The 18,611-nt window shown below is 47.3% G+C and overlaps 1 protein-coding gene across 5 annotated transcripts in view; it reads right to left on the bottom strand.

Annotated features, from left to right (window-relative positions):
- Positions 1-18,203, bottom strand: part of NSMF (NMDA receptor synaptonuclear signaling and neuronal migration factor) — a 48,289-nt gene extending 30,086 nt beyond the window's left edge. For all 5 annotated transcript variants that reach the window (XM_049832415.1, XM_049832416.1, XM_049832412.1 and 2 more), the window contains exons 1-2: positions 17,990-18,203; positions 9,013-9,074 (exon numbers count right to left, since the gene is read on the bottom strand). In XM_049832415.1, coding sequence (XP_049688372.1) covers positions 9,013-9,074; positions 17,990-18,096 — 169 coding nt within the window. In that variant the 5' untranslated portion in view covers positions 18,097-18,203. The remainder of the gene's footprint in view (positions 1-9,012; positions 9,075-17,989) is intronic.
- Between the last annotated feature and the right edge of the window lie 408 nt (positions 18,204-18,611).

The following is an 18,611-nucleotide window of genomic DNA, read 5'->3' as shown; positions in this document are numbered from 1 at the left end:
TGGGAAAACACCACCAAATGACTCTTCAAGACCTGCCAAGATCTGTGCTGGCTAATAGTGCCAAGCACACCATTTTTTAAAATTAAAAACAAAGGGCAGTTCTAAGCACTTGTCTCAACCTGTCAAACTTACTAAGCTGTGTGGGCACAATGACGCTACATATTTCTTAAGACACCACAAAATAGTGGCTGATGGCTGCCCCTGTTCCTCCTGAAATGAATACTTCTATGGAAGATGTATAGCCTCATTAGAGCAAACGCACAGGATTGTGCGCCTTTACTCACACGCTGACAATGCCACAATTCAAAGATCTGAGAATTTCTGAACTCTTCTATCTGTGGGTAAATGGAAAAATGAAATGCCCAAAGTATAGTATGTCTGAAAATGCTGATAAACACAAGTGCAGAGAGACCAATTCTGGTCTCTGTTTTATAAGCACTGAGGTCTATTCAGCCCCATAAAATTTACAGACATGTAAGTGGGACATCACTGGTTTCAAGTAATAGTCAATTTTTTACTGAAATCATGGCAGGGTTACAATTCTTGCCTGGATATTTTTGACATAAACTACCTGTCTGATATAGCATGCAAAATGCAACCTTTCTTCCTACCTTACTTGTCCCTTACTCAAGGTGTTTTCACTTGTACTTATCTAGGAGTTTTCATGGTCTACACTGCAAAGGTCTGCCACCACACCAATATGCTTTCTCTTTGTCAAACAATTGGATAATTCTTTCTTTTCATTCAATTTATCACTGTCAGTAACTACACAGTCGAGAAGCAACTTCATATGCAAAGGGAATGTGAAGCTTTATTCAAGACTTCTGGTTAATAAAGAATTTAAATACAGAAAAAAAATAGTGTGGAACGAAAAGAGATTCAGACATCCATCATAATGAATTATTGGCTCCAAAAACGATCCTGCACCGTTTCAGGGAACAAGTCTGTGCTAGCATTCACACACATCTGCATTCACATACACCAGCAGCCCTGAGACGTTACCAGTGACCAGTTCCCTTGTCTGTGCTTGCAGTGAACTAGATTCAGGTGCCAAAGCACTGCACCTGCTTCCACTGTGGCATTTTAAGTTAATAGTTTGCCTCTGCTAGGAAAGAAGTCAAGCTGGTCTGGAAATCAATACTGAATTAAGTCTGAGCCACAGGGACATTCAGTGAAGAGAACCGAGAAACAGTAACAGGGGACTTCTGCAATAACTGGAATTGCCTTCTAAGAGTCAGCTGAAGCAGACTGCTGTTAACACCCTCTGCCTGGTTACTGCTGCTCCATTTCTATTCATTTTCACATTGCTCTTGCCATCTCTCCCACAACCAGCTGCTCCATCAAACTGCCATGCCAGACCAGGACAGCACAACTTGGGAAGCCTGGCAGTGTCCTCCTCTCCAGCCACTCCAATGAAGCTGACCTGGTAATAACTCTGCTCTCCCACTTGCTTCCACCAGCAACACCTGTGTCTCACACAGCTACAAAGCCACCTTGGAGCAGACAGATCAGGTTCCTCAAACAGATTTCTTTTCCTCTAGGTTTGTGCTCTACATGGATTTATGGTGCCTGAGATACTTAACAGCAAGATGAAGGGAAGAGGACCAATGTACTTGATCTGTAGATCATGAGTCTATTGGTAACAGAAACATCCAATTTTCATCACTTCCCTGTCTACCTGGGCTAAGTCTAACAACCTGTCCAGAACCTGGGGGCTTGACAGTCTAGTCCCGAGGGCCAATCCACTTCTCACCCCCCTTGTTATTTACTTGAACACGTCTCTTTGGCTTCTCTTGCTCCTCTGATATTTCTTTCTTCACCTTCCATGCAGCACTGCCCAACACAGTCGTTAGGGCATGCATATCACCAAAGACACGACCACCAACAGCAATAGTAATCTGTACTGGTTAATTTGCGGTATCTTGGGAAAGAAAGAATCCACAATCTTGGTACATGTAGTTTCTGATAATCAGGCATTTCTTACTATTAGATACTTACAATACCTCCTTTCTCATAAAGTAACTCTAACTTGAGCACCTCTTTTGACACAGGTAACTAACTGTGAAAGGACTTCCACATTTTCTTTCACTGTCACAAGAGGAGGCAACATGCTGGGATAAGCCTCAGCTGATTGACGCCCATTCACAATAGTGGAGGGACTCATTGAGCCAAACTCGTATCTGATGCAGACTGCCTTGTAACTCCATGGGATGAGAAGTTTATAAATCAAGGCAGAATATAGCCACAAGGCATAGACAGAAGCTTTAAAAAAAAAAGTCCCAAATTTATGACTGTATTTAGCAGCCAAACTGATGATTAAAGCACCTTAGATTTAAAACCTCAGCTCCAGCATCAGAAACAAAGTGGCAAAGGGGAATCCAGATAAACCCTATTAAAAAAAAAATCTGTCATCTCAAAAAAATAAATTTCAGAAAAAGAATTCTCTCTTCCTTGCTCCAGTTCAGCTGGACCTCTCTGGACCTGATGTTTATAGTACCAACTTTAAAAGAAAGAACTGTCTTGGCCACTGAAGATGAACGGGAAGATTTTAGGTTTACAGTATACGGACTTGCAGCATTGTTTGTAGCAGTAGAAATGAAGTTAATGCTTTTTTTGTTTTACATCAGTAGGAGTCCAGGTGATATCCTCAATGAGGGGAGCAGACGGGTGTACTGGCTAGAGCCCAGGGCATTGCAAAAACAGTAACATCTTTTCAAACAGCACAGCTGAGCAGTTTCTCTTGCAATTTCAATTGAGACCTCCTGTATGCCTGCCACTGCCCCTCAGGTGTGCTAAGAGGCTGTCAGGTCCTGTTCTCCTCTGCTCCCTCTCTGAGCATGCGTCAGAGCCACAATGCAAAGCTCCCTACCATGTCAGCTCTGTCCTTCCCAACACTAATGTACCAGCACAGTACCGTGACCCCACCAGCACAGGGCTCCTGCCTTCAGAGACAGGCTGGCAGCTGACCTCGCTGGTCTGCAGGGTTGAAAGATAGTCAAGAAATAGGCATAGTAAAAAACAGGACATTTGTTCAAAATATTGAAGCATGAGGCAGGGATATAGAAACAGGGATACAACAATTAAAAAAAAGGTCACAGTGGCATTTCAGCTGTGCAGTAGCTTCAGAGTCAAGTGAGCGAACGACATGCACAACGTTCGCTATGGGATTACCCGAAGCCTGACCAAGTGAGCCCTGCTGTGACTTTATCAGGCGCCTGACCCTACCACTCCCAAGGATGGAACGTCAGACACTTCTCTGCAAAGCCACAGAGAAAAGACAAGGGCTGCTTCAGTAAGGGACCTGCTCTGAGAAAACAGAAGGTCACTTAACTATGACAAAATGGTTCCAATTAGTCATCTGCGCTGAAATGGGCCTAGGAAACAAACAAACTGAAGATGCTGTTGACATTGTGCCTCATAGATGAGTAACCTTTCAGTCTGGCCTGTAACATTAATGTGAATAGATGAAATTGTTATTGTGAGACAAGACCCAAAGGAGCAAGTGGCAGCTCCACCACCGGCCTTAGCATTTCCATGGTAACACTGTGACCTACGTTTTTATTCACTTTATAAGCAAACATCATATTCCACCGCAAGTTTTATGATACACCCACACCATACCTGTGCTAGCCGAACGTGGAAGCAGCCCGAAACCCTCAGAGATGAGATTTCACATCCCTGCTCTGCCCTGAACTCAAGCTGCCTACAAACCCTTCTGGAGCATGGGTTCTTTCTAGAAAGTCCACCTCCATTGCTCAAGGCCAGCCACACCATGTCAGCACAAGATACACTGAGAGAGCTGGGCCAGTGTGGCAGTACACCCCCTGCTCCCACACCAGATGCGCTGCTGGGGTCCATCCTGGGGACAGAGAAACATCATCTAGAGAAAAAGGCAGACTCAGTGCTTACCCTGAATCAGGGTCCACTGGCAGCTCCACAGTCTGAACACCGGCAAATTGAAGGTCCCTCTTAAAGCACTGTATAGCTGCAGCCTTACTTCATGGCTTCATAAAAAACACAGTTCATGGGTCACTTGCTTGGACTGAAGCACCTGCAAAGTCTCAGGCTGGAGTTTCTCAAGTCAGTTCCTGGCAGTGTCAGGAATCTCCTCTGTTGCACAGCTGCTGCCCTCCACACACACACCCCCTCTTCTGAAGCAGCAGAAGCCCAGGGTGCAAAGACAAGCGGTTGCTTCAGTGCAGTCTCTGCATGTGGCACAGTAGCCTCAGCAAACACGTTTTGCTCCTGCCACCACTACCCATTGCTATTTGGCTTGGGGAAGCTCACAGGTGCCCTCTTGTCCTTATGAACTCAGTGTTTTCACTGACAGCTGAAACATCATGCAAAAACAAAGGAAAGAAGCGAAGACAACATCTTTTGAGCTTAAAAAGAAGCTTCTTCAACTTTCAGGTAACTATCCCCTTTAGTTTGTACTGATGCAAACCAGTCAGAGTACCCATGCTGTTTCTGCAATAACCACAGCGAATTTGGGTCAAGACCAGCCAGGCAGTTCTGGTCCAAGGCCCACCAACTCTGCAGCACCAAGCACACCTTACACTTGCTGGGATCTTTCCCTCTCTCTTGCTCGCAGAGGCTTTCATGTGCAGCTTGCCCAGAGCAGCCAGCCTGCAGCAGGCAGACCGGTGCTGCATCCTACAGGGCTCTAGCGGCAGCAGTAGCTGCCCTCCAAATAACCCAACTGAGCAAAACAGAAACTGCCAGATAAAGAAGTATCAGGAAAAAAACCAGCATAACCCCCTTCCTTTCCTCAGCAAAGGATCCTTGTGTTTGAATCCCATCTCACCAGGGTGTACCACTGCTCCCTGAGAGAAGAGGAAATTTCTCAAATGCTCCATTTGGTGTCATTTTTAATTTCACTGCCCCATGCCCTCGGTATCTTTTTCCTCTCATAGTTCCAGTACATGGAGATAAAGAAATCTAAAGCAGTATCTCAGTGTGGGGCCTCTGACATCTAAGCTGGGAGAAGGGGACTCTGGGAATGTCCAAAACTCTTTATTCCACAAGCACTGGTGGGGCTCTGAGTGATTATTTCTTCTGCATTTTGCTCTCTGTAGCCTTTTTACACTTCCCTTTCACAACATTTCAATCCTTTTCCCTATCTTTCTTCTAGATCTGTCCCAAGTGACACCCACTCCTACAGTAAAAGCATGCCACAGACAAGATAGAAAGTCTTTGGAATGTACCAGAAAGCTATGAGTGTCAGCAAGGACTCTGGCAACAGCCTTGCAGTCAGAATGAATGCTGAACCTGGGAGAGTGCTCTTCTTGGGAACCTTCCCAGACCTTCAGCCTGCATGAATATGCCAGCAATGAACAGAGGCAGGAAGAGAGCAGGAGACATATTACCACCTCAGCACCAGCTCCCTTCACAGATCCACGTCCTACCAGCTGCAGCAGAGTCCAACCCTCCCTTTTTTCTAATTCCTCAGAATATCTTCTAGATCAGGAGAAAAAAAAAAATCTGAGTGATTCCAAGGGGACAATCCCTTCATCTCCTGCCAACAACTTATACCCCGTCACCAGGCAGCTTCCCTGTTCCAACAGGGAAATAAAGAGAACAAAAATCTGTATTGCCATCATCCCTGCTGTAACCTCACAGGACATGGTCAGAGCACTCCAAGACAAGCAATAGAGGAGAGTACCTCCCAAGTCACCTGGAAAAACCTCCTCCAGAATAAGACCTCAAAGAGTTGCATAGGAATAGTCACACAGTATTTCTGAGCCATGAAATTCTCAGGCCTCGCATCAGGAAGAATCAAAGGTGTAACCGGTAATAAATACCCTCCCTCCCTCACCTCACCTTCTTCTCACTATGTATACAGCCTGCAGTACTCTTTACCTCCTGGCAATGTTCAATTCCATACCCGCTGCCCTAGTGAAGGAAGCAGAGCATGGAAAGACTGCAATTTTACTGAAAACAGAAGGTAAACAAAGCCTTGCAAATAACTCGCCCCTCATTAAAATGCTTGGACATGGCAGCTGGCCCATCCTGATGATATACAATCCCTCTGTAGTTCTTCATTACCACTCCCCAATTTCTTAAAGCCATTCTGCCACACACATACACACAAGCTCTCCAGAGGAGCCACCAGAAATAGATTCTGGTGTGTGAAAGTTACCAGCAAAGAATAAGCTCTTTGATCAGTTGTGGAATGTGAAATAAGAGGTGGGATGCAAAAGCCGTCATACCACCTCCTTCCCTTGGAGTCGAGGGACTCTTAAAGATAAAAAAAGTCAAACCAAAATCAGAAGTCAAACAATCCTCAGAGAACAAGTGCAGCAGAAATCGAGTAAGTTGGAGCAGTCTCTGCACACTTGGCAACTCCATCCGGATGGTGGTTCTCCTGTGTCTGCCTGGGGAGTTACAGAGCTCCACCCTTTTGCAGAGGAGTTGAATTAGCAGGTAAAGCAGCAAAAGAACTGGCACCCCAAAGATTCACACCCACCTCATTTTCTGCATGAGGATTGTCCTCTGCAGGGAGACAGGAGGGTTCTAGCTCCTGGATATGCAGAAGAGGAGGATCCTCCCTTTCCCCCCTCCATTTAGGCCTCTGCTGTCCTACTGATGGCTCTGCCACCTTCCTGCTCTTCAAAGACAACTACCCTTTTCCCTCACTGCATTCATTAATGACTTCAAACCTTTCTTAAACCTTTTTTTTCCTGGACTATAAACTACTGAAGTCAAGGCCTGCCTCCTTCCATTCACATTTAGGCTAGAGTCTTAATTCCAGCTGCAGTCTGCTGGCAGTGCAGGGAGCATCCACATATACAGTTAGTGTTATTACAGTGGAAAGCAGGCCTATCCCACCACATAAAGACACTCACTCACGAAAGCCCAGAGTGCTACGAACAGAGACATATATGCACCAAGGACTCAACTCTTCAGTGTGCTGAGCTTTCTGGACCTTGGCCACCAACACATGCAAGTTGGAATTTAACCACAGGATGCTGGTGGGCTTGTACCATAACACTGGCCATAACACTGTCTCTCCCTGCTCTTTTCAGCCAAGCTGATGAGTCGGAGCAGATTCAGGTACTTCTATATATGCTACATCTTCAACTTATGTAGAAGAGGCCCATCCTTTGTTTTGTTGGAGTCACTGCATGAAAGTTAACCATACAGCTTAAGTGCTCTGCTGAGCCAAAGGTGAAGCATTCAGAAACTTGCAAAAGTGATACTGAGATATACAGAATTTCTGCAGGAAGGAAAGACTTGACTTCTCTGTTATTGGACTACTGGGACAAACAAAAGGGAGCCAAATTTTGTACTCTCAACATTTTTGTAGGACAGCAACCTTCCTACCATGGTTATTCATAAAGAAATGTTACATACTGTGTTAAATTATACACTGCAGAATTTCAAAAGATGACTTAAAAAATGATGATTCTTTTTTTTCCTCTTGTATAAACATTTAGAGTAATTTCTAGGGATCTTTCATTATTTCCAAGTCAATACTTAAGAATCCCATAAGGATTGTGCACCTCTCGCTGCTTCTTATCTGTGCCAATGAAATTCACTTGGATTCAAATACAATCTCAAGCCTGATACACCAAGGGGGCAATGGGAATGAGAAGGCTTCCCTGGAGAGCTTACAGATATGTCACAAGCACAGAGAGGGTTTAAGTGCTGGTCTGGGGAGCCCGACAGCAGGGCATTATCCAGGAGTCACATTAGCTCCATTTCCATATTCTCATCTACAGTAGAGAGGAACAAGCAACTAGGAACACCCATAAGGCTGAGTAAAACAACAGCTTTGTAAGTGCGCCTAATAGAGGCTCCTATTCCTTGGCTTTGACCAGGGTTCCCCAGGTCTCAGACACCTGAACAGATCTGCCATTTCCCCTCATTACCATCAGAGATTCTCTATCTGCCCTGAATGGGGCACCACAGGTACTATGAGGGCACTACAAAGTGAGCAGGAGACAAGACTTCTCCCTGTTGGAAACTGGGGTGGGGGACTGGAGAAAAGGACCAGCAAAGACTCCAGCTGACAGAAGCAGCTGCAAAAATAGCCATGATAAAGGAGGCTTTTGCCATTCTAGGAAGTGTCCTCATACCTGCCTGGCCTGTCTCTGCACTGTCTGTCCAACCCTTTCCTTCCTTCTGCCTCACAGATACCTCATCTCAGCTGCATTAAACCCCAGCCTTTTGCTACCCTTTCCTTCCTACCACCAAGTATTGTGTCACTGGAGTTTCTCATGCCTGAAAAAAAAATAAAAATCAAAGAAAACTGCCGTACATTGTTTTAAAGCCCTCCCATTCACAAAGTTAGCACAATTCAGCCAAGGACAACTTGAAGGTCATTAGAACAGATCCAAGAAAAAAAGGCAGGGACTCATTCAGCTGGCTGTCAAAGACTAGTGTAACTGGGCTTGCTCTTTTAGCAAGAGGCATTCCCTGCCTGTAGAGGTTTAAACACACACACTCACAATTTATGTAAAATGATAACATCATTCTATATTATGTTTTACTAGCTAGCACATGCTGGTGTCCTCAACTAGACAAGGCAAATCTCATTTTAACCCCTGTTGAAGCAAATTCTGGGAATAAATCCAGATGTTACCTTTGCCAGCAAAGACAGATTGCTGCACGTAGACTAAGCACGTCAGTTAACACACTATAATTTGCCTTTTTTTATTCCCCAATGAAAGCAAGACCTAGGAGTGACAAACCAGTGCAGAAGCCTTGTGCAGTGCAGTCTTTCACTTCCCAGTTGAAACATCTTCCAGGGACATCAGCTCTAGGAGTGAATTTATGACAGGGCACTTGTCCACTAAACTGAACTTGTTCCCACAGCCCGCCCAACCCTCGAGTCACCAGACTGCCTTTTCTCCTCAAGGGCTTCACAGACCTAGAGGGTGACTCCTCCTGCCTCTCTGCTGCAGAGATCTCACACTAATCCTTTATGATAAATACACTTTCATTTTAAGACCTATTAATAAATAGGTGCATGCACATATGGATATAAACAAGGCATGTCAATTCTCTTACCTGAGCCATTTCTGCCTTCAGGATGGTTTTGTGAAAGATATTCTCCAAAAGCCCTTGCCGCTCTGCATATCCAAGCATCACAGAAGGCAGCAAAGGAGAGAAAGAAAGAGATGGGCAATGGTTAAAGGCCAAGGAAAGAAGTTCAATATCAATATACTGCTGTTTTCCTGCAGCTGCCTTTCCCTCAACTTCAGGTGACACCAATTTAAACATGCTCCAATAGCAGTGGGCTCTTCTTGGTTAACACACCTCAGTTTTCCCCTGGCCAAAGAGGAAAACAGAGTTGGACTACAAGCCCAGGACTGTCTTAATCTTTAGCTTCTCTGTTAAAACGAAAAAAAAAATAAATAAATAAAATATTGAAATGCACCTGCATTAAACTTGGCCTTGTTTCTGTGATGCACACAGGAACTGGACCACTGTCTCTAACCACCCTAAGTTAAACCCCTTCTGGCAGTCCAGGGAAGAAGGTATCTCCAACTCAGTCCCAACCATCACTGCAGCCTTCTACTCTGGTTCTAAATACTCCTATCTGTGAGCAACCACAGCTTAGACGTTAATGCTAATACCCATTTTACCTACCTTAACCCTAAGTTCTCAAGCACCAGCTGTGTCAGTATTTGGATTACTGGACAACCTTATTTGAGGCCCCCATGACACCCCACAAAAGCAGTTTCTGGTTCTCTGATGGATTCAGGTCCCAGGGATGACTGAGATTTTACTGAAGTATATTAAGAATCAACCAGGCAGGGTGAGCTTCACCCTTATCACACATCAAGGCCTACATAAGAGAGCAAACCTATGAATATTCCAACCAGGCAAAAGCTTTCTGCTTGCAACCCACACAGGAAAGGAATCCTTGGTCAAGGCATGCATTCCCTGGTATATAGTAAATACAGTCTCCAGTATCCTATTGCCAGGACATTTGTAACATCCTGCTGCTGTGCTTGTTCTCCTGTACCCAACAGACCTGTGACTCAAGAGAGCTAATACCAGTTTTTCCCCAGCCATCCATTTTCCCCAGGTTTGTAGAACAATCTTTTCCAGGTCTGCAGCATCACAATCAGGCTGATATTTGCCAATGGACAGTCCAGGGCGGAGGCTCGCAAACAGTGAGACAAAACAGCCACCCACCTCCTTGGCAAGCCAAGCCAACAAAACCCAGCACCCAAGCACTCTCAGCCTGCAAGCACACCAGCATGTCTTGGGGGAGGACACAAAGACTTGCTGCAACAGGGAAGACTCTCCATACCAAGGCATCATGTCCGCTGCCCTCCTTCAGAGGTGCTCAACCTCAGAACATCCCTCTCCAGCTCAAGCTGCCACAAAAGGCTACACTCATAACAGCCATTAAAAACCTAAGTGGAAAATGGCTTTGACCTCCAAAACAACCTTCCGCTTTGCTACCCCATGCAGCAGCACATCGCAACTTGTGTAGCCAGGATTTTCCCCCACTGCTTTTACACACCTCCTCCCAAAGGGGAAAAGATTAGCAAAGCTACAATGTACCTCCCAGAGCGACTGGAGCTGGAAGGAGTGAGAAGTCCATTTGTCATCCACAGGCAGCAACAGGGGATCGATATGAATGATGAAGAAAGAGTAATTTAATCTCCCTGGGACTAAATTTCAGCACAGCCAAATGCAAAATGCTTTGGAGCAGCGCAGCTGGAGCTGTGCAAGAACCAAGGTTTAACCTTCTGCATCATTACAGGCTAACACACAGTGCTGAGGTTTTTTCCGTTTCCAGATTCTTGCCTGTCTAGTATCAGACTGTACCTTTAGACACTAGCCTGGGGTGGCAGTTGCCAAAACTGTCTTCCTCAACGCCTAAGCACCCCCAGAGATGGTCAGGTAGAGGCTCTGTCATATGTACAATTAGCATGCAATCCCCACTACAAAGAACAAAGGGATGGGCATCATGGTTCATCCATACAGGAGGGCAAGCGCCTCGTGAATGTTCCTTGCACCCACTACCTTTCTGTCTGAGCAAAAAAGTAGGACTTGGTCCTTTGGCAACACACAAATGTAAAGTTGGGAGCTGGACTGTGACAACTTCAGGGAAGTGGTTGAGTCACCATCCCTGGAGGTATTTAAAAGACATATAAATACAGCACTTAGGGATATGGTTTAGTGGTACACTTGGCAGTATCAGGTTTATAGTTGGACTCAATGACCTTAAGGGTCTCTTCCAACCTGAATGACTCTATGATTCTATCAGGCTATGCAGCCGCAAGAGCACCCCTGAGCTACTCCTGCACTCCATCTTAGAGGTGGTTAAGGCTCAGCCAAAGCTATGGCCAATCTCACGTAGCACTGGCGACAGCCCTGCTTTGAGCAGATGGCTGGGCTTAAGACTTCCAAGATCTCTTCTACCAAGAATTCTGGGACTCCAAGGCTTCCCATGAAAATGCCTGTCCTTGCAAGGCATCATCATCAACACCATTCACAAACAGGGCACTTAGACCTTTGGCAAAGACTCTGAAGCTTCTCTTGTGCATCAGCAGTCATTCCATGTAGAAAAAAATAACAAGCAGCAAGTTCTCAGGTAAATTATCAGTGAGATAACATGGTGATTTACACAAAAAAATGATTAAATATGATGATAAAATTCAGTCTGTAACTAGTTTAAAAGCTTCAAGAGCATGTTAGTGCATCTCATTCTCTCCATGCATATCTCTGCCAATGCCCGAAGCTGATCTGTCTGCCTTAAAATCTGAACCAATCCTTCACCCTCAGCTTGCAAACCACAGGCTCAAAAAATCAGTACCAAGCACTTCCTAAGTCCCACACTGCAAATGGCTAACATGGAGCTAGAGAGAAGCACTGCCACCCTCCATCCCACCTTGTTCCGTGGAGAAAATACTGTCACTCAGAATAAAAGCCTGAGTTTAAAGGTTCTGCAGTATCTCTAGCCTCACTCTCCTGTTTCCCCATGCAAACGAGGTAGGAGGGTAAAATCTCAAGTGCTGGAGGTCCCAAAGAACAGGCGATACCCAGACCTCTCCTTGCAGGTCAGAAGCACAGTCGAGGAGCATAGAGCTACTCAAAAACTTTGCTGCCCAGCCCAGGCTGAACCTGCAGTTCTGTCACTACCATTCCACTTTCACTGCTCTCAGATGCTGCAGGCCAACCTAAGAGCAAATGAATGTGGCTGCTTGATCACAATTATCTAGCGACAGCTAATAAGGCAATGACGCCTGCACAGCACAATGTGCGACGGGGGTTTTCCAGCCAATTACACTGCAAACTTCAGACTAATTTTTTTGCCTATTATCTCAGTGGTTCCCTTCTACATTCCTGCTTCACAAGTGCCATCGGCTTCTCCTTGGCTGTGCCTCAGCTGATCTCCCACAGATGTCTGCATGTGCCCTTTGCCAAGGGGACTCTGCTGGCCATGCTAGTTCCTTATGCCTAGTCTCCCCTTGCCAAGCCTTTTATGTTCCTTCTCTGCCCTCACTGTGCTCACAGTCACCCCAGTTTACCAGCACCTGCCTGTATCATTAACGTGCCATTTACCCCCTCTTCCTGGCTACCTGCTGACTTGATCAAAATAAAGTCAGAGCAAAATTCAAACATGGTAGCTGCTTTATTCATCCCATTCTTTTCTATTTCCTTTTATCAACACACTGTATTAATGCAAGTCACGCAATCGTACTTTTCTCTCAGCTCAGTTTTGCCTCCACTATCACAGCCAATGTAGTTCAAGTCCCATCAAGCTGCCTGATGGCATTGGACAGAAAACCCTTCAACTGGGTTCAGAGCAGAGACACCTCGATAATTTAATAACTAGCAAGAGATAAAAAAGAAAACTTGTTTCACATAAGTGGTACAAGGTGCCTTACAGATACACAGGCCGATGAGCTATAACCCTGAGTGTATGACACCGCAAAAGCTGCGTACAAATGAACAGGTAGTACTGAGAGGTAATCAGCTAATGACATGACAAGTTTAGCCCTGACTCATCTAGAGAGAGGTTTTCATTTTAGTGGCAGATCAGACCTGCAAGTTACACAGTCAGCACAGCTTGATTTAACAAAAGGACATCAACCAGGGACCATAGCCTTGGTACGCTGCACTGCTGAGTCTAACCAGTAAAGACAAGACTGCCATTGCCTCTGAGAAAACATCACCATCTTCTCTGGCAGCTTCTCCATCAGAATGACTTCAAGAGTGCAGAGGGCGAGATGGGGTAGCATAACACAGGCAGCAAAGGCAGCTGCCCTTCTGAGGGCATTTTTCAGTACTCACCATGCATTAGATGTCAAAGCTGGACTCAGGTCTGGAAGAGAAACTGAGATTTTGCAAAGAAGCATAGACGGTCTAGAAGTACATTTGCTACAAGGAAGAAAGTCGCCAAATAACAAAGATCTCAATTACAACGCGATGAGCACGGAATAGCTTTCATGTCTCTGAAATAATCACATCAACAGGATAAAATGGGCCTTGATATACACTAGCAGCTATGAGAAACTGATGCACACAAATTTATGCAATCCACCAAACTGACACTGAATTGGGCAAAGAAATGTGTATTGAAACAGAGATACACAAAAGACCTGAGATAACTCCATTTAAAGCATAGCAACAAGCTAAGCAAAACCTGGACTATTCAGGAGAGTTACATGGAAAAATAAAGAACACCCACCACCTTCTTGTGTTCCTTCAGAAGTACTGCCCAGAGGAGTTGCAGCAGGAATCTGTTGTGACAGCACATGACAGTGCTGCATCTCAGGAAAACAGGAGAAGAGACCTCCTGCATCATCAGGACCTAGGTCCTCCTACAGCAGCAATCCTACTCTTGTCACTAAGCAGAGAGGGGAACACCTCCAGCATATCCATAGTTAACAGCTCAGTCATTAAAGACTGTTGACACCTACATTGTTGAAACCTAATAGTAACAATACCCTGACAAAAATTAGTTTTCTGAAATATCTATATAGGGAGATGGTAGCTGAAAAATTTTAATTTTACATCTTAAAGTTCTAAATTCTCACTTTCAAGAAAGGGAAATCGGATGTCAGCAATGGGTCTTAAAACCAAAGACCCCCCAGTCTTGTAGGAATTTATAATCACAAAACTTGGACAGGAGGAGAGAAGACAGAGGAGAAAGAAGATAAAAGAACAAGGTAATCAAAGCAGGACAGAGTTCATACCACTCACAGGAAAATTCACAAGTAGAAAAAAGGAATCTAGACTGCATGCAGAACCCTAATCTAAGCCAAAAATTGCTCATGCAGTAATAAACCTGGGATAAGGAACATATTCAAGTACCTCAGCATTTTGTCAGTGCAACATTTACCCTTTTGCAGCAATTAATGCTTTGTGGCCTCGTTTAAGCCCACTCTCTAGCCCTCTCTAGTCAGTAGAGAGGGAGCGAGACCAAATTATTCTCTCTCTGTGGGGTATTTTGGACTAGATGCCAAAGTCCTGAAATTGAGTAAGATGAACTACACTCTAGACTCAAATATTTCTTGTGCTAACTATAGTAAGTAGAGATGGTTCTGGAACACCCAACAAAAGTCTCATGTCTGTTTGCTCACACACACACTCCCAAAGAAAAGCTGTATGGCAGAGTAATACAAAGCAGAGCTACAGGAAAAGACTTACTTTATTGCCACATTTGGGGTGCCAGTATTGTTCTGTAGTTATCAAGGCAGCAAGGACAAAGAGAGCCCATTTCTAAAGGCTTTGGTTCATCTATGCCCTTTAAAGTACACTAAGGAAGCCAAGGAGCGTGTGTCAGACACCATACAGGCCAGGACCCTGGAAAGAACCTGCACAAGTCCAAACCGCAGCAGCCTAGGAGCTGTCAGCAGAGGGGCAGCACCAAGGTCATGACTCAAGGACAACTGCGTCATCCCTGCCTTCAGCACTTGTGCCCCAGGAGCTGCAAGGCAAAAAAGTGCACACAGGAAGGAAACACAGTATGACAGCGAGTTCTCACATACAAGCATTTCAGATTTGATCAAAGCAACAGCACTGAGCCACAGTCACTTCCCAGGTGCTGTACACAGAATCAGCGTACAGTTCACTGCAACTCTCTCAGGAAAAGACAAGACTACAGAGACCAAAGTTGGCAGCATCATGGATGCTCTCAACAATGCTAGCACAGACCAACTATGCCATTATTTTGTAAGAAGCTATTTAAAAGACCTAGCACACAACAAACTGCATGGAGCTTAATTAATTCTCCTGGGACAGGAGAATCCCCTGAGTCGCTCTGCAGAGATTTTAATTTAAGAATCTAGGGAGCTTGCACCTTCTGCTTAGATCACATTGCTCACGACAACAAGCAAATGATGCTCCCTGCTCAGTAAGACAGTCAAATGCCCACACACATACTCCAGCCACACATAATAAATATACATCAGTGGCCACTTGGACTTGCAGCGAATTTGAGGAGATAATTTTTCTCTCAAAAAGAAAAGTCAGGAGAAATACGAACAGGGCAGAGCTCAGGAGGATCAGAGAAACAATCCCAGGGCATCTCCTCCTGCCGCACAAGAACAGGATCCCACAGCTGCCTACACAAAACCACAGGGGACCTGATCATTGCAGCAGTGCTACCCACACAGGTGATCCAAGTCCCCACCTGTCTTGGGAAGGTCAAAATAGTCTATCTCTGTAGCCTTATCTACTGTCCTGCAGCATCCTCACTGTAGATAAGGAAGATAAGGACATGTGGGACACATGGAGGATGACCCAGGGCAGAGCAGAGGAGCTGTGTGTGATGTGCTCTGAGGAAACCTTTCAGCAGGTGGGTCATCACCGCTGTAGAAATTCTAAGGGTGGCAGAGACTACACGAGGCAGGGACTGAGATGAGCTTGGATTGGCAGGATGGAGGCTTGTCCCCACCAGCACCTTCTCCATGCAAAGAGGCAATGCAGGGAGTTCCTTAACAAGTTCTCTGTACTCCCCAAAGACTTTTTCAATTAGGCATTTCTAGCACAGGGCATGAACAGCAAGACACATAAGAGCACCTGTCCTGTGCCATGGTCTATGTGACCAGACACTCTTCAAGGACTTTATGTTCCCCAGCCCAAGTCCACTCAGCTAACTTTTCTGGTCAAACCACCACAATTCACACCGCCAAGGGACACCTCAGAGCTCCCACATAACAGTAGCAGCAGCTTGTCAGCAGTTACAGCAGTTATGTAGCAGAAGAGAACCCCAGAAGCACCTCCTAGACTCTACACAGTTGATACTACTTGAGCAGCATCTGCCCATCCTGGTTAGGGCTAACAAGCCATTACGTTCAAAACACATTAGTCGCTCCCAAACACCCACACTACCATTTGAAATCTTACCAACTACTGAATATGTTGTTTGTGTGACTGACTGTCTAATGCTACTCCCAGAACCCCATCACAACAGTTAGGGTGCCTTTTGTGTCATTTCTGTATAACCACCTGACTGACATCTGCCAGAAAAAAATACCAATTCCAGGTCTTTGAACACCATCGAAAGCGCTCATGTTTTCGTTACTGGTTATGAACAGGGAGCATCATAATGCGGGGAAAAGTTCCAGGCTCTGCCCGGACAGCTTTCTCCAGAGGCACTCCAGACTTTGAAGGATGAGTTTCTTTACAACGTAAACAGACAGCAATATATAGACATCTTTGGATCTCTTCACTTCAAACCGTAAGACTACCTTTCCTCCCAGCACAGCAGAGATGCCGTAATGCTGAGTTACGGTCACAGAGAGGTGAGTGAGATCTCTCAGCAGCACGGATCGAGTCCTACACATGACTCCAGGTTATTCTAAAGCAATTTTGTCTAACACAAAGGAAGCATTATATAATGCAGCTGAAAAGTTTATTTCTTCCCATTTTTTTCAGCAGCAAAGAGCTAGCCTAGATGTGGCAGAGACACTGACAGACCTACCCCTTTACACAACCGTGCTGTAAGAGCCCCTAAAAAGCTGCGCCAATGCCCCCAAACAGTCACCGGATGATTGCCGTGACACTCGCACTGCAGCGTGGGAGAAGGGTTGTTCCCATCTCTCTGGGCAAAGGGCACTGTAGCAAAAGCTCATCTGCAATAGCTTTTTAAACCTAAGTACAACCAAGCAGCAAATACATTTTCTAGGATCTCCCATATTTGATACTAATAAGCACTGGGACAAGACAGTAAGTGAAATGCTGCACTGTAGGACAAGCAATATAAAAACATAACAGGCACAATATGGAACCCAAACCTTTTAACTGGTCAAGGTAGCAGCTTGGGACACTGAGAAGGCAGATGCGGTGGGTCCAGGTTTCCACGCTCCATTCAAAGGAGCGACACCCATTAAAGAAAGCTGCTGACTTTGCCCTCAGACACACAGATGGCATTTCAGCTGATAAGAAACCAGCGACCAAACTGCCCGCACTTCCAGTTCTCGAAGATTAGAAAGATCCAGCCCTGACAAATCCACTTCTGACCCGCTCCTCGCCACCCCAGCAAATAAAACCTGCGGATGACATTAGTCGGGCCGGCAGCAAGAAGCGGGGACACCTTTGGAGACAAATCACCTCTCCAAAGGCTGAGGGTCCACTGGGCGGGGAGCACGGTGCCCCTCAGCCACCAGCCGGCTGCAAGCGGGTGGTTGCTTCTGGGGGGCACCGCAGCAGCCAGCCAGGGGGACTCACCGGCGCTGTCCAGGGGGTTCGTGCCAGGGCCCCCTCCAAGCTCTCCTACCCCAGGCTGCCATTCCCGAGCCCCGGGGCGGTAGTGGGGGGGGGGAGGGGGGGGGAAGAGCACCCTGCCCCGACGGCCCTGCACGGCCACCGCTCCGGCCCTGGGTGACAAGCCAGGGGGTCCTGCCCGCAGCCGGCCGCCTTGGCTCGTCCCGAGGGGCTCGGGGCCTTCCCCCCCCGCCCCCAGCTCGGCGCCCCGCGGGCAGAGCCGCCGAGCCGCCCGGGGGCGGGCAGGGTCCCCAGCACCGCGGGGACTCCCTGAGGCGCCGCCGGCGAGGCCCGCTCCCCCGGCACCCACCTCACTTTGGCCGCCACCGACGACATGGCCTCGTTCCTCAGCGTCTTCCTTTTGGACACGGCTGTGCCCATATTCGCGCGGGGGGGAGCCGCCGGGGGAGCGCTCATCGCACGACCCCGCGGCTGCCCATGCCGCGGCGGGGCCGGGTGCCGGGGCGCGCCGCCGCCCCTCGCTGCCGCGGTCCCTCAGCGCCCCGCCATGCCGCCGCCGCCGCCGCCGCGGCGCCCCCCGCCCCGCCCCGCCGCGCTGCCCCCGGCGAGTGCGGCGCTCCGCCGCGGCCGCTGCCTCCTCATTGACTGCGGCAGGAGGGAGGGCCCGGGCGCGGCCCGCCGCCCAGGAAGCGCCGCTATATTTGGCCGGCGGCTCCCTCCTCCGCCCCCGCCTCCTCTCGGCTGACATCATGGCGGGCCGGCCGGGCGGGGGGCGGCCGGCCCCGCCTGAGGGGCCGAGGCGGGCGGGAGGGGGTCGTCTCGGCCCGGCGACCCCGGGGAAGGAAGGGCAGTTGTCCCCCGCCCCTGCGGCGACGTCCCGCGTTCGCCGCCGTCCTGCCCACACCTGAGGCGAATGTACAGCCGCCTGCCGGCGGACACGGCCGGGGGCGAGGGGAGGCCCGGGGAGATGC

The sequence above is a fragment of the Accipiter gentilis genome, chromosome 29, assembly GCF_929443795.1.
Source record: "Accipiter gentilis chromosome 29, bAccGen1.1, whole genome shotgun sequence".
NCBI classification, from domain to species: domain Eukaryota; kingdom Metazoa; phylum Chordata; class Aves; order Accipitriformes; family Accipitridae; genus Astur; species Astur gentilis.
This window is presented reverse-complemented; position numbering and strand designations above follow the sequence as displayed.